This window comes from Colossoma macropomum, unplaced genomic scaffold (assembly GCF_904425465.1).
Source record: "Colossoma macropomum unplaced genomic scaffold, Colossoma_macropomum, whole genome shotgun sequence".
In the NCBI taxonomy this organism is placed as follows: Eukaryota; Metazoa; Chordata; class Actinopteri; order Characiformes; family Serrasalmidae; genus Colossoma; species Colossoma macropomum.
This window is the reverse complement of record NW_023494790.1, coordinates 36,314,862-36,330,988: the sequence shown is the minus strand read 5'-3', so window position 1 is coordinate 36,330,988 and position 16,127 is coordinate 36,314,862. Positions and strand designations below refer to the sequence as shown.

Genomic DNA, 16,127 nt, shown 5'->3' with positions numbered 1-16,127 from the left:
TCACACAGGTGGAAAGTGAGTGAAAATCTTAGGTGCGTAGCCCCTTTATAGAATTTAAATACAAATATATATATATATATATATATACAAAGAAAAAAAAATAGATAATAAATGAGATGCAGGTACAGAGGGATAGAATACCAATATAGAAATCTTCCAGATTAATCAAGATATGGATATGAGATATAGATTGACATCTTGTACATGTGCAAGTACAGATTTGCTAGATTGAAGGTGCAGTAAGATCAGAGTGAGTCTGATGAGATGTGGATGAGGTGTGGATTGTCCATGGAGATCATCATCATGATGACTCAGAGGTGCAGTGACGGGCCTATAGACCGATACACCAGCACTCCTGGCTGTTCAGCAGCCTGACGGCCCGGGGGAAGACACTGTCTCAGAACCGGCTGTTTCTGAACTTTATGCTTCTGTACCTCCTCCCGCTCGGCAGCTGTGAGAACAGACAGCGGCTTGGGTGGGTGGAGTCCTTTAGAACCCTCTTGGTCTTCCTCAGGCAGCGGCTGGTGTATAAATCCAGGAGGTTTGGGAGCTGGACCCTGGTGATGTGCTGGGCTGTCCGCACCGCCCTCTGCAGAGCTCTATATATACATATATAAATACGTCCTTCACATTAAGCAAATTACAAGTACTTCTATCCTTTTGAGACCTGGTAGTTCATTTTCGTCCTCTGTGGGGGACATGAGTGCTCAAAGGATAGTTCAAAAACCATATAAGCTACAGTGCTTGAACCTGGTGCACCATGAAGAGGACATCCTGGCCTTTCCAATCATATATCATTTGACATCATAACAAAAGAACCATTTTCTTTACTAAAGAACCCTTAAAGAACCATCTTTTTTAAGCGTGTACTATAAAACCTTACAGCAATGGATCAGGATTTTTAAGACAATGTGAAACTGAAATCATACACTTAAATACAGGGTTCTTCCAGGATTCTTTAGTAAAGGGAATGGTTCTATTTAGAACCATGAGTTCTATATAGAACCATTTCATGCTCAAATGGTTATTTGCATGGTGAAATGGTTCTTCAGGTTGATGGAGAATTGCTGTATATGGTTCTATATAAATCCTTCGGAAATGGTTCTCTATAGCACGGAAAAAGGTTCTTCTATTGTTGCAAGCCTGACATCGTGACAATTAAAGAACCTTTTTTGGTGCTAAATAAAACCATAGGCAGCACATTCTCCATCAGTCTGAAGAACCATTTAAGCGTGAAATGGTTCTAAATAGAACCCGTGGTTCTAAACAGAACCATAGCTTTTACTAAAGGACCCCTGACAAAACGTCATTTTTTAGTTGTGTAGCTCATTTTCCTTCTGCACTGTGATATATTTGTGAGGGAAACACAGAGTCAGAGAGACTCTGAGTTAGCTGAGTGTTATATCTCAGTGAGTGTGTTTACATGTACTTAATAATACGATCGTAATCAGATTTTTGCAGTTATCTGATTATTCAAATGGTCGTGTAAACAGCACACTGATTTCTTAGATCGGAGTAAGGTCTAGAAATCTGATTAAGAAATCCGATAAAGAGAGCTGGATTTTAGCTCAGTAATCAGATTTCTCAGTGAATCTAAACTCTTACTCTGATTTCTTTCATTTCTCTCAGTCTGCGCCTGTGCGAAACAAACAGCAGTACCAGAAATAAGCGAGCAGCGTCGCCGCGAGACGCAGCAAAACACTTTTGGAGCGACACTGAAACCAAATACATGCTTTAGGAAATGAAGGATTTAAATATTCTTCATCTTCTAGATGATGTATGTTCATATTTTCAGGTAAAGCGGCGCTGTTTTAAAAAAAGTCGCATCATTAAGTTTGAGTTTTACGTTACGTTTACATCACGTCTTCTTCTGTGAGTTTATTGGCTGGTTTTAATGCAGAAATCTGATTACTGTCTGACTCATGTAGACCTGGAGTTTTCCCATTATCTGATACTGAAGCGCATGTAAATGTGTTGATCGGATTACTGACGAAATCTGATTTTCTGCAGTTATCGGATTATTAAGTGCATGTAAATGCACTCAGTGATGGGTGGCAGGGGAGGTGCAACATGACTTCATTGGTTAATATTATTTTGCCCCACCCACTGGTGCATGGTGATGTAATCAAACATCAGAAGATGTTTTAGAGGCAGGAAAAAGCCATTAAGTGTTGATAGAAGATTAGGGAAAAACAAGAATTTTTCAAGGCCAAAAAAGTTGCCATTTCTGTCATTTTATCCACTCTTTTTCTTAGAATACCACGTTTTTTGTGAATGATTTACTACTTTGAACAACTCACATCAGTCATGCTTAATCATTACGCTGATTAAACAAAACCGTAATCGGCACTTAAGAATTCTGTTATGAATGAGCTGAAGAAACATCAACACGCCAGCAGGGACATGCATGTGGCATTTGTCTTAATATTTCCAGGGACTGAACTAAATATTTTCATGTCAGGTTGACATATTATGTATATGTGCAGGTACAGTAAACAAAAAAATCAGAAACTTTATTTTCTGTCCGTACAGTACGGCAGCCAGTTTCAGTGCAATAGTGACAAATCTCCATGAGCCAAGTAGGAGTTCTACTTCCAGGACGTGATGTTCGCCCCCTTTCAGTGCGACAGCTTGTACAGTTCCTCTGCGCTGTTCTCCAGTCGGTCTCTGTACTCCAGATTGCTGTAGTTACCTGGAGGAACTCCCTCTGTTCCGTACAGCAAACCCCAACAGCAGCAGGCGATCACTGCAGTACTGTCACTGTCGCCTGAAGACGGAGAAGAGAGACGTTAACATGAGTCACTCACCTTCTGGCTGCAGTGAAAAGCCACACATGGATTCTCCACAGACTTTAATGAACATCTCAGCAACTTCTGTCATGATTTGTACTGAACTTCATGACGACCTGAACATCTGACATGTTTCTAGAAGCTGTTTTCCACACATTAAACGTCTCACCCACCACATTCCACACCTACCATTCTGAATGTGTTCCACCTTGTTCCACACCTACCATCCTGTATGTGTTCCACCATGTTCTACATCTACCATCCTGAATGTGTTCCACCATGTTCTACATCTACCATTGTGTATGTGTTCCACCATGTTCCACACCTACCATCCTGTATGTGTTCCACCATGTTCCATACCCACATCTGTCTGCTAAAAATACCCAGCCTAAAAACCTACCATTTATTAATTACTACCTATTTTTTAATGATTGCTGACCTCCATGAAATGCCACTCGGTTCATTAGCTCTTCCCAGTTTGAGCCCGCCCCCAGAAGGGCATCCAGTGCTATCATTGGGGCGTCATGGCCGCTGCTTCCCCCCCATCCACTCCAACTGAAGCTTTCATAAGCCTTGTCTCGTTCAGCCGGCCCATATGGGTCAGGCCAGACCACCGGCCCCGTCCCAGATGACAAACCTCTCAATTCAAGATACCTGAGAAGAGAAAATAAAGAAAATGTGTTTCTAAAATTTTAAAGAAAGTTTTTCTTGAACCGAATTCAGCCCCCAGCAGAACGTTTGGTGACCTTTTTTATTCTAGTATATTTCGATATGTTCAGACACTACATGTCCAAAGGTTTGTAGACACCTGCTCATCCACTGTTTCTTCTGAAAGGGTATTAATAGGGAGTTTGTTCCCCTTTGCTGCAGTAACAGCCTCTACTCTTCTAGAAAGACTTCATGCTAGATGTTGGAGCATTGCTGTGAGGATCTAACTGCATTCTGCCACAAAAGCTTTAGTGAGGTCAGGTACTGATGTTGGATGATCAGTTCTGGATCACTTTATCTCATCCCAAAAATATCTTGTATCCCAAAAGATGGTATCTTGTCAAGTGAAATGATCTTATATCTAGTCGGTGTATCTAATATTTCCCATTTTGAGATGGCTGTGCACTTATTGTAAGATTATCCAGCTCATTTATAGACATTTTCACTTATTTTCAGTCATTTTATTAAGTAAAATTATCTCACTACACTTTGGATGGACTGGTGACCTGTCCAGGGTGTATCTTGCACCCCTCCACTGCGACCCAGGAGGATAAGCGGTTTAGAAAATGTGTGGTTAGAAAATCTCACTATACTGGATGTCACGCATCCTTTAGGCTCTGAGGTCTCTAGGGACTCCATTTCCCAGAACCCCCAGGGAAATCACATGATTCTCAGCCCTCCATCTCACTCCAATCACCGCTCTCTGTCACTGGAGTATTAACTGATTTCACCTGTTGTCATATAATTAGCTTAGGCTTTTAGTCTAGTTCATTGCGAGGTATTGCTTCTTTTCCCAAGAGCTACTGAGCGTTATATTCTTCTGTCTATTGTGATTTTCCGGTTTTCGACTCTGTTTGCTGTTTTTGACTTTTGCCCTTTGGACTTTGTTCGCCTTATGTTTGTCTTTTTGTGTTGCTTGCCTTTGCTGGATTTGACCTTCGCCTGCTTTTGGACCAAGATATTGGATTACAACTCAAACATTAAAGCCTCACTCTCCTTTTTTAACCGCAAGCGTCTGAGTTATTCTGCCTCGTTACACTGGGAGATAATTTTGCTGGTTTCAAGCACCGTTCTCAAAACAAGCACAATTATCTGCCAATATAGTGAGAATTTTACTTAATAAAATTACTGAAAACAAGTAAATCGTCTAGACATCATCTGAAATTGATACATAATCTTAAATCTTAATCTTAAATTAAGCTTAAAACAATTTCAACAGGAGAAATATTAGATGTATTGTCTATATTTAAGATAATTTCATTTGACAAGATACCATTTTATGCAGTATAGGCTCATGTACTGCTCATCCATAGCAATGCTTGGCAATGCTTTTCTATGGAGATTATGAAAGCTGTATGTTTGCAATAGAATACCTGTGTCAGCAATGAGTGCATCTGAAAGTAGCTGAATTCACTAATTAGAAGGGGATACTTTTGGGCATATAGTATATATTCTAACCTACACACTGATGAGTGTAGTTATTCAGATTATAGAATTCCAAACACAGTATTTGGTTAACTTACTTACATAATCACGTTTTCAAATAATGCATTTATAGTGTGAAATTATCTGCAATCAGGTACAAATCACCTCTTATGCCAGCAGCACATAAACAAATTTTACACCGTCTGGTGTCATCTCACTCTCCACCACAACATTCCCATTCCACCATTCCATCTCACATATCCCATTCTCACCATTCCCATTTCTCAGTGAAGTATCCCCAGTCTCTCTCCGTCTCCTCCACAGCGTATCCTGCTGTTTTCACAAACTCCTTCGCTGCTGGACAGGCTTCCTTTACTAAGCCCAGCCCCCATTCTGTGATTGGACGGCGCTGGACGGCGTAGGCCGTGAACAGAGCCGAAGCCAGACCACCCAAGAATCCGGTTGGATGAGGGTGGGTCATCCTTCCCGTCTCCACAGCAACAGCCACCAATGAGGACAGCTGTTCAGGCCGAGGGTATCTGGCACAATGTGAGCGGGGTAAATCATTCATAAAGAAATACTTGTGCTTATGCTTTATATGAACACATTCACACTTGTTCTCACCTCAAGCCGATGCACATCGTTCTCATGGCAGCTCCACATCCTCCACTCCTTGGGTTGTAAGGAATTCTGTAGCCGCCTTCAGTGCCTGGCTTTAACATTGATGCACCTGCGGAGAGAAATTTAGGATTAGAGTTTGGAACTGAACTATTCAAATATTCCTGTTTTTACACAAAGAGTATGTCGCTGCTGTCGGAAGAAACCTTGTATCTCCATTTTTGTTGTTCTTCAGTTTTTGACATAATTTAAAAATGTCCGCTGCCCTTTACACTGTGTATAAATTTCATGATAAATGGATCAAAAGAAACGGCCCAAAATGACTTGGATAAAAAAGTCTGGTTCCATTGACTTACATTAAAAGTAAAGTAGGTTTTTTCCCTCTACTGTAAAGTTACCATTTTGGAGATACAAGGTTTTCTTCCGACAACAGCGATTTAAATATTTGTTATGAATATAAAACTAAAACACGAAAGGCCTAACATTTGTTTATCACCTGCAGCTGGCTAGAGCTACCTGAGGGTTCAGCTGATTTAATGAGTTATCTTTCTGATTTAGGGATATGATATTTACCACGTTACCAGTCGACCTACAGAACAATAGCTCACATAATCTTGTACAAATTTGCCATCTTATGATTTACAGCTACAGTATTTACATATTTAGCTCTGCCATTGGTGCCATTCCACTTATCATTAGACACAATATCACTATTTTTCCCCAAACTACACATTCACGAATGAATTCTAACTAGGATGATAAGTAGTAAGTGAAGTACTAAAAAGCTAGTTTGTCATTATTTCCCAATGATTCATGTGATGTTTTTACCCATGATGGTAGAACCTCCTGGTTCCCTCCCTGTCATGTCCTTCATCCCTTCCACATAACGAAAAGCCACTTCCTGCAGAAGCTCCTCCCCTTTCTTTCCTACGAGAAAGCAACAAATCAATATCAGCATTTTACGCTGGAATTAGCTGTGAGAATGAACATCTGGTTGGGCAAAGAAACCTGTTGCTAAAGCTTCAGCAGTGGCCAGGTGGAGGACAGTGTCGTCGCTGACTGACCAGTCGGGCAGTTTAACCGTGATGTTCTTCAGTCCTCCGAGCTGCTTTACAGCCTACCAAATGAAAAGAGGAACGTTATGTGACTTTACAGAATCAATTCTGTCCTCTCACTGAATCAATGAATCGTTGCAGATTCCTCCACGTCCCAAAAAATCACACTGTATCACTCTCACACCAGCCTGAGCTAAATTTACCCTAAAAAATCACAAACTCAGTCTGCTTGTCAGAATCAAGCTGTCATCATCCAGCCAGTCTACAACTCCGTGTGCCATCTGCACACATGTGCCAGAAGCTAAATGTAGACACTGGATGAGAAGCCACTGTCGCTGAAGCTATAAAGATAGTACCACTTTCATCTGGGCCTAGATGTGTCACTGTCAACAGTCATAAATTATGGTAAATTATGAGTAAACCGACATTGGATATAATGAATATCCATCAATATCCTTAATTAAGATCATCCTTAAAGTCATCTGAATGAGGACACACACCGATCAGGCATAACATTATGACCACCTCCTTGTTTCTATGCTCATTGTCCATTTTATCAGCTCCACTTACTATATAGGTGCACTTTGTAGTTCTACAGTTACAGACTGTAGTCCATCTGTTTCTCTGATACTTTGTCAGCCCCCTTTTACCCTGTTCTTCAGTGGTCAGGACCCCCATGGACCCTCACAGAGCAGGTACTATTTGGGTGGTGGATCATTCTCAGCACCGCAGTAACACTGACGTGGTGGTGGTGTGTTAGTGTGTGTTGCGCTGGTCTGAGTGGATCAGACACAGCAGTGCTACTGGAGTTTTTAAACACCTCAGTGTCACTGCTGGACTGAGAATAGTCCACCAACCAAAAATATCCAGCCAACAGCGTCCTGTGGGCAGCATCCTGTGACCACTGATGAAGGACTAGAGGATGACCAACACAAACTGTGCAGCAGCAGATGAGCTACCATCTCTGACTTTACATCTACAAGGTGGACCGACAAGGTAGGAGTGTCTAATAGAGTGGACAGTGAGTGGACACAGTGTTTAAAAACTCCAGCAGCACTGGATCCACTCGTACCGGCACAACACACACTAACACACCACCACCACGTTAGTGTTACTGCAGTGCTGCAGAATGATCCACCACCCAAATAGTACCTGCTCTGTGAGGGTCCATGGGGGTCCTGACCACTGAAGAACAGGGTAAAAGGGGGCTAACAAAGTATGCAGAGAAACAGATGGACTACAGTCTGTAGAACTACAAAGTGCACCTATATAGTAAGTGGAGCTGATAAAATGGACAATGAGCGTAGAAACAAGGAGGTGGTCATGATGTTATGCCTGATCGGTGTATCAGGCTAATCATTAATAATTCCATCCTTACACCTACCTCGTGGATGTCTGGCCCGGAATAGTTGAACTCCCACTTGAAGCCAATAGCATCTCCAGCGCCGCTTAGCAGCATGCCAGCCTTGTAGTGCTCGAGAGTAGCAGGACTGGAACAAGGAAGCAAATGAGTTAGTTTATACTAAGCATGTAACATCTATTAACTCCATTATAAGGTACAGGAATCCATTGCTTTCATAGTGTTCATGGAGGCCATTATGGAGATTTTTACCCTTCTTGACACTTGAGATGTGGATGCTAACAAGCATGGCTGCAGTTTGCATGCAGTATAGACACTGTACAATGTAGAAGAACAGCAGGATTATTTTTAAAGGAGGTTCATTTCCAGCTCCATTTGTTTTAGGAGGACTGCAAAACATTTACAGACACTTTCGCTCTATTTGCGATTATGTATATTACATCACACAAGTGCCTCAACATGAGCGCATCACCAAGAGAAGGCAAAGATAGCGCAGCTGGCTCTGGTGTGGTGTATTTGCTAACTAGGCTAACTACTCTAGTTGAAGTTAAAAAGGTCCAGAAACAGTGAAAATATATTTCTCTGACAAACTAACATGTTGGTACGAAGCCCCTAAGGGGCCGTGGCTGTTTAAAAAAAAAAAAATTCATGGCATTGCGTTCCCTCGCAAATAAAATGTGTTCCCTCACAAATGTTTTGCATTACGATGCAACGGTTTTGCATTCGCTTGCAAAAGCTGTGCTTTGCTTAAGCTCAGATATGAAGCAGCTCTTTGAATTTACATTGATCTTGGATTGAAATATAAAGACCGGTCGCTTCTCAAATCAAACATGATTCTGCTGTTAGTGACTCAAACTGAGACTGAGGTCGAGTGCCCTCGTACAGTGAAAGCTACATTTACAGAGAAGCAGAGAACAATAGCTGAATAAACTCAGCACAGACTGGCCAAACTGGGAAAACAGCTTTTAACGTTAAATATGCTAAAAACAAAGCTCTAATGTAGGCAATGTCGTTGGGCACCTCTGGTCCTACGTTTGCTTCATGTGTGATATATTTTGGGGAGTTATTATATTATAGGGAACGCATATATTTTGCGAAGGAATGCAAAACATTTGCGAGGGAACGCAACGTCATTAACTTAACCACGGCCCCTTAGGGGCTCCATATGTTGGCACATATAGAATCCGGTTGGATGAGGGTGGGTCATCCTTCCCGTCTCCACAGCAACAGCCACCAAAGAGGACAGCTGTTCAGGCCGAGGGTATCTGGCACAATGTGACCGGGGTAAATCATTCATAAAGAAATACTTGTGCTTATGCTTTATATGAACACATTCACACTTGTTCTCACCTCAAGCCGATGAACATCGTTCTCATGGCAGCTCCACATCCTCCACTCTCTGGGTTGTAAGGAATTCTGTAGCCGCCTTCAGTGCCTGGCTTTAACATTGATGCACCTGCGGAGAGAAATTTAGGATTAGAGTTTGGAACTGAACTATTCAAATATTCCTGTTTTTACACAAAGAGTATGTCGCTGCTGTGGGAAGAAACCTTGTATCTCCATTTTTGTTGTTTTTCAGTTTTTGACATAATTTAAAAATGTCCGCTGCCCTTTACACTGTGTATAAATTTCATGATAAATGGATCAAAAGAAACGGCCCAAAATTACTTGGAAAAAAGTCTGGTTCCATTGACTTACATTAAAAGTAAAGTAGGTTTTTTCCCTCTACTGTAAAGTTACCATTTTGGAGATACAAGGTTTTCTTCCGACAACAGCGATTTAAATATTTGTTATGAATATAAAACTAAAACACGAAAGGCCTAACATTTGTTTATCACCTGCAGCTGGCTAGAGCTACCTGAGGGTTCAGCTGATTTAATGAGTTATCTTTCTGATTTAGGGATATGATATTTACCACGTTACCAGTCGACCTACAGAACAATAGCTCACATAATCTTGTACAAATTTGCCATCTTATGATTTACAGCTACAGTATTTACATATTTAGCTCTGCCATTGGTGCCATTCCACTTATCATTAGACACAATATCACTATTTTTCCCCAAACTACACATTCATGAATGAATTCTAACTAGGATGATAAGTAGTAAGTGAAGTACTAAAAAGCTAGTTTGTCATTATTTCCCAATGATTCATGCAATGTTTTTACCCATGATGGTAGAACCTCCTGGTTCCCTCCCTGTCATGTCCTTCATCCCTTCCACATAATGAAGAGCCACTTCCTGCAGAAGCTCCTCCCCTTTCTTTCCTACGAGAAAGTAACAAATCAATATCAGCATTTTACGCTGGAATTAGCTGTGAGAATGAACAGCTGGTTGGGCAAAGAAACCTGTTGCTAAAGCTTCAGCAGTGGCCAGGTGGAGGTCAGTGTCGTCGCTGACTGACCAGTCGGGCAGTTTAACCGTGATGTTCTTCAGTCCTCCGAGCTGCTTTTTAGCCTACCAAATGAAAAGAGGAACGTTATGTGACTTTACAGAATCAATTCTGTCCTCTCACTGAATCAATGAATCGTTGCAGATTCCTCCACGTCCCAAAAAATCACACTGTATCACTCTCACACCAGCCTGAGCTAAATTTACCCTAAAAAATCACAAACTCAGTCTGCTTGTCAGAATCAAGCTGTCATCATCCAGCCAGTCTACAACTCCGTGTGCCATCTGCACACATGTGCCAGAAGCTAAATGTAGACACTGGATGAGAAGCCACTGTCGCTGAAGCTATAAAGATAGTACCACTTTCATCTGGGCCTAGATGTGTCACTGTCAACAGTCATAAATTATGGTAAATTATGAGTAAACCGACATTGGATATAATGAATATCCATCAATATCCTTAATTAAGATCATCCTTAAAGTCATCTGAATGAGGACACACACCGATCAGGCATAACATTATGACCACCTCCTTGTTTCTACGCTCATTGTCCATTTTATCAGCTCCACTTACTATATAGGTGCACTTTGTAGTTCTACAGTTACAGACTGTAGTCCATCTGTTTCTCTGCATACTTTGTCAGCCCCCTTTTACCCTGTTCTTCAGTGGTCAGGTCCCCCATGGACCCTCACAGAGCAGGTACTATTTGGGTGGTGGATCATTCTCAGCACCGCAGTAACACTGACGTGGTGGTGGTGTGTTAGTGTGTGTTGCGCTGGTCTGAGTGGATCAGACACAGCAGTGCTGCTGGAGTTTTTAAACACCTCAGTGTCACCGCTGGACTGAGAATAGTCCACCAACCAAAAATATCCAGCCAACAGCATCCTGTGACCACTGATGAAGGACTAGAGGATGACCAACACAAACTGTGCAGCAGCAGATGAGCTATCGTCTCTGACTTTACATCTACAAGGTGGACCGACAAGGTAGGAGTGTCTAATAGAGTGGACAGTGAGTGGACACAGTGTTTAAAAACTCCAGCAGCACTGGATCCACTCGTACCGGCACAACACACACTAACACACCACTAATCATTAATAATTCCATCCTTACACCTACCTCGTGGATGTCTGGCCCGGAATAGTTTAATTCCCGCTTGAATCCAGTAGAATCTCCAGCGCCGCTTAGCAGCATGCCAGCCTTGTAGTGCTCGAGAGTAGCAGGACTGGAACAAGGAAGCAAATGAGTTAGTTTATACTAAGCATGTAACATCTATTAACTCCATTATAAGGTACAGGAATCCATTGCTTTCATAGTGTTCATGGAGGCCATTATGGAGATTTTTACCCTTCTTGACACTTGAGATGTGGATGCTAACAAGCATGGCTGCAGTTTGCATGAGGTCGAGTGCCCTCGTACAGTGAAAGCTACATTTACAGAGAAGCAGAGAACAATAGCTGAATAAACTCAGCACAGACTGGCCAAACTGGGAAAACAGCTTTTAACGTTAAATATGCTAAAAACAAAGCTCTAATGTAGGCAATGTCGTTGGGCACCTCTGGTCCTACGTTTGCTTCATGTGTGATATTATATTTTGGGGAGTTATTACATTATAGGGAGCGCATATATTGTGCGAAGGAATGCAAAACATTTGCGAGGGAACGCAACGTCATTAACTTTTTTTTTACCACGGCCCCTTAGGGGCTCCATATGTTGGCCCATCGTCTAAAGAGGCAAAAAGAGCTTGTGTAGAAAATGGCCTCCTCATTATCCAACTTCAGTTAGCTCTAGTGTTAGCTCATTAGCTCATCTGAAAAGGCAGCCTCCAACACAAAAACTACTATTTTCCCTTGGCTGCATTTGATATTCTAATATCTTTTCAAAATATTTAACTTAGAACCATTTTTGTTTTGCTTTTTTTCACTCCCAATCAACTACATATTTCTGTTCATTAACTCTTATGGACACTTAAGTATTAGTCCCAAGCGCACATCCACAGTTCCATTACAGTGAAATGAAAAGTAAGTGCACCTCAGATGTACATTTACCTCCATATTCGCCTCAGTCATTTGTACTTTACAGTATGATTGTTTTGCACATTGCTGCTCAGATAAACACCCAGAGCTGCTCTGAATGGCCTGGATCTGTTTTCACTGTTTTCTCCCAGCGCTATTGCCAGTTCCCATCACTGCCACCCACTCACAGTCACAAAGCAGCTGTTACTGATCTACCATGCACGACTTAACACTCAGCCCTTGTTGCAGGTACAGAGGAACTGTATCCTTCTTGAGTCTCCCACTCACAGAACCCACTCCGCTGGCCTGTACGTGTAACTGTGTAATATTAGCTGGCTGAGCTTCTGCTTTATTAATATCTCAGTTCCGCCTTAAAGTGATATTCTGAAAAATAACATTTACACATTTGTGAAGTTCTGCACTGGAGCTGCGAGGCTAACATAGCTAACAAGTAACACTAATACTGTGCAAATTGATGAATGAATCACTACAACATAGTTGTTACATATTTCAAATAGACTTATTGCCTATGTGGTTTCTGATACTGTATGACAGACTGTTATCTATGGAAGTGCCAGCAAACAACATTCAGGCCCTTTGAGATTACTTGACTTGTCATAGGCAATGATTTAGTTTGCACAGTGGAAACGAGTTAATGAATAATAATAACAGTATTATTAAATCTTTATTTGTGTAGCACTTTTCATTTTATTTACAAAATCTCAAGGTGCTTTACACAGGGAGATGTGTAAAACATTAGACCCAATACAATAGGCATAAACTAGCCTGAACAAACATGAATTTAATATGGATTTAAAAACCCGTATCAAGCTTGCATTCCTATTATTCTCTAGAATGCTTTTCAGAGTTTAGGAGCTATATAAGAAAATGGGCTTCAACCAACTGAGCTGGAATTGATCCTAGATGTTTGTGCTGGTGAGAGGAACCAGGGGTCACCATGTCAACACAAATAGAGCCATTTTATTTACTATCCAAAACCACCAGTGAACCTACACGAGTCTTCTGAGGTTATATGGAATATTGATGATGGTAAAATAGTGATAAATCTGAAAAAATAAGACTATTTTTCCTTACACTTATCTCTCCACCATTAACGGATTTAAGATTATATGTTTTAGGCCTAAATCTTCTTTCAAAACTATCATAAGTACATGTCTCAGGTACCAGGCAGAGTATCTGTAGCCTTTACATGTAATAGCTTTCTTTGAGGGACCTTTTAGAGGCATTAAACTCTTCAGACGTCTGGTTCCTATCACCACCACTGTGAACTATTTGACAAATTTCACATCAAACTACTCTAAATAACGCTTTTATTCTGAGAGTAAAAGAGAGGAAACGTATGTGTGTTTTATATTTTACTGAACTTTTGCTTTAAGCTACAGCATTTTTAGGCCGGCGTAGGCCAGATATTGATATGCGCAGCACATTAGGATGTCAGGGAACACCGGAAGAGGCCTTCAGTGCTGTGTTCTGTGACCCATATCAGATATGGATGATACTGTAGAGCAGTATGATCATGCTCATCTTCTAATGCACCCATTTATTACGCAAGAATTTCCTGGCAATGAGCTGCCGAGTGAGTCAGGTTTGTTAGCCTTGAAAACAGGAACATGTACCATCCAGGGCAAGATACTCCAGTGAGAGACTTCTATAGTACATAGCAAGTTATAAAAAAAGAGGTTTTAGGAACCACCAACTGGACTTGGACGTCCTGACTGTGCTGCTAAGTCTGCTTACCTGTCCATCTTGAGAATCCTTGGCCAGACTCTCAACGGTCCAAGTCACGGATGAAGACTTCCCCTTTTCTTTCTTTTGTTCTTTAATACAAAGTCCACAGGTCACAAGACATCCTGTAACTGCTGTGCCAAACAAAACAATGTGCTGCTGTTTCACTAACTCACCTCCACACCGTCTCGGCTGTAGGGTGAATCCAGTGGATCTGACTGGATTTTTAACTGCACTGCTTTTTGTCTTATGTGGTTTGATAGGTCAGGATTTCCCCTCTGATTAAACAGCACTGCAAATGGGAACGTCTCATTAATACTAATACTTAATGTTTAATTCATACAAATAGACCAAATGATTTACTGTAACTGTTAAATAGCTAAGAAAATGTTTTTATATAAAATATAATCTAAAAATTTTCTTAGCTATACTTTTACTATATTTTTACTATCAATCCCTCTTTTTTGCATAATGCTTGACTACATTGTAAATAAGCGTCTCCCTCAATATACTCTGCATTTAAATAAAAGTAGACTAATGAATTGATTGATTGATATTTGATATTCTGATGGCGGGTGTGGATGGAACACCCATTAAAAACATCCTCTCAGTCATGGCGATGCTTCTTTGATGAGTTTCCCAGCTCCAGTCCTGTAGCTGTGGTTCTCAATCCTGGTCCTGCACTTAATTAGTTCATTAGTTGCACCAGGTAGTAGTATAACTATTTTTATGTCATATTTATATAATTATATGAATATGATATCTAAATAATTACAAATTATATAATGGGTGTGTGTGCATATATATAGATGGTATGTTTAAAGTAATTTAGTAACAAATATAGCATAATTTTATAAAATACACCCATTTAAAAACTTGATTTGAATCCTCCGTATTATGTATATTTGTATATTGCATTGCACTTTATCAAATAAAAAATACAACCTTATATTTTTATAAAGCATTAATTGCCAAAATACTTGTTTACATAGTTACGTTTTTAATACATTTTCAATGTTAGGAATGCGGGGACGATATGCAAATTACCCATATGGTTGACCAATCAGCAGCGCGCTGACTGTGTTCATTTTAATATCCACGCGGAAGTCGGCCTCAAAATAACAGTGTAAATTGTTCATAAATGATTAAATACTGACACATTATTGTACTAAATAATGTGAAACATGTACTGAAACATGCTGAGGGGAGAACAAACTGCTTTTAGGCTTTATTAGCTTCAGAATATGTGAATATGAAAACGCTAACTGACTCACCGGGCCATGCTCGGGTCTCCAGCCGGGCTCAGCGACCTGCCAGCCGATGAAGCGGCGCAGGAAAGTGCCGCGGATCCAGACTCGGTCCTCTCCTGCTTTACCTCCTCTAAACTTCTCAATACTGCTTTAAAAATAAGATCCACGGTCAGTCAGAAGTGAAATGGGTTCTCTCTGCGGGCAGCTTGTGCTCTGTTTGCCGTTATTTGTCCGCCCACCGTGTCCGCTCTGTAATACAGGACGAAGCCGTTTTAGACTCCACACAAGCTGCGAGCTGTAAACGAGCAAAAACCACCAGTAAAGCTTATTGAATTTAAAGCGTATAAATAAACCGAACCGGTACGGTTTCTGCTGTCTAGACTTACAGAAATGAAGTCAGAACAGCGTAGAGCTGAAGAACCAGAAAAACTAACGTTACTCAAGTTTCTCCAAGTAAAAACGAAAGAGACCACCAGAGGGCGCTCAACGTATTCTAATGATTAAACTGCGGGACATTGGTGCAGCATTGAAGGGGAATTCGACTCATTTGGTTTTTGCATAATTAGATGGTTAAGATGCCATTCAGACTGGTTTGAAGTGAGATGCTTTGTTCTAGAGGAACTTACAGAGTCAGAATTGTTCACAGTGGTGGTGATAGGAACCAGACGTCAAACCTCTAGACCAGTGGTCACCAGTTCTCCTCCTGGAGGTCAATTTTACTGCAGAGTTTAGTTAGCCCCCTTTTACCCTGTTCTTCAGTGGTCAGG

The 16,127-nt window shown here is 41.0% G+C and overlaps 1 protein-coding gene across 4 annotated transcripts; it reads right to left on the bottom strand.

Moving 5' to 3' along the window:
• Positions 1 to 2,218: 2,218 nt before the first annotated feature.
• Positions 2,219 to 15,831, bottom strand: LOC118809711 (protein ADP-ribosylarginine hydrolase-like). 4 transcript variants are annotated; one of them, XM_036573244.1, is made up of 15 exons: positions 15,747 to 15,831; positions 15,385 to 15,609; positions 14,287 to 14,402; positions 14,123 to 14,202; positions 11,469 to 11,574; positions 10,306 to 10,414; positions 10,126 to 10,224; positions 9,306 to 9,411; positions 7,980 to 8,085; positions 6,549 to 6,657; positions 6,369 to 6,467; positions 5,547 to 5,652; positions 5,195 to 5,461; positions 3,229 to 3,443; positions 2,219 to 2,767 (listed from the first exon to the last, which is right to left on the bottom strand). In XM_036573244.1, the coding sequence occupies exons 4-15, from the start codon at positions 14,128 to 14,130 to the stop codon at positions 2,619 to 2,621; spliced, it is 1,479 nt and encodes a 492-aa protein (XP_036429137.1). In that variant the 5' UTR covers positions 14,131 to 14,202; positions 14,287 to 14,402; positions 15,385 to 15,609; positions 15,747 to 15,831; the 3' UTR covers positions 2,219 to 2,618. The 4 variants fall into 4 exon arrangements, with proteins under 4 accessions (XP_036429137.1, XP_036429138.1, XP_036429139.1 ...); XM_036573245.1 differs by having other exon boundaries at positions 15,385 to 15,655; positions 15,747 to 15,825; XM_036573246.1 differs by lacking the exons at positions 15,385 to 15,609; positions 15,747 to 15,831 and having other exon boundaries at positions 14,287 to 15,329.
• Between the last annotated feature and the right edge of the window lie 296 nt (positions 15,832 to 16,127).

Excerpts from the sequence above, each read along its gene's own strand:
- LOC118809711 (XM_036573244.1), bottom strand. Across the intron at positions 10,415-11,468 it reads CCGGGCCAGACATCCACGAG|GCTAAAAAGCAGCTCGGAGG; the intron begins GTAGGTGTAAGG and ends TTCATTTGGTAG. Across the intron at positions 3,444-5,194 it reads TTCACTGAGAAATGGGAATG|GTATCTTGAATTGAGAGGTT; the intron begins GTGAGAATGGGA and ends TTCTCTTCTCAG.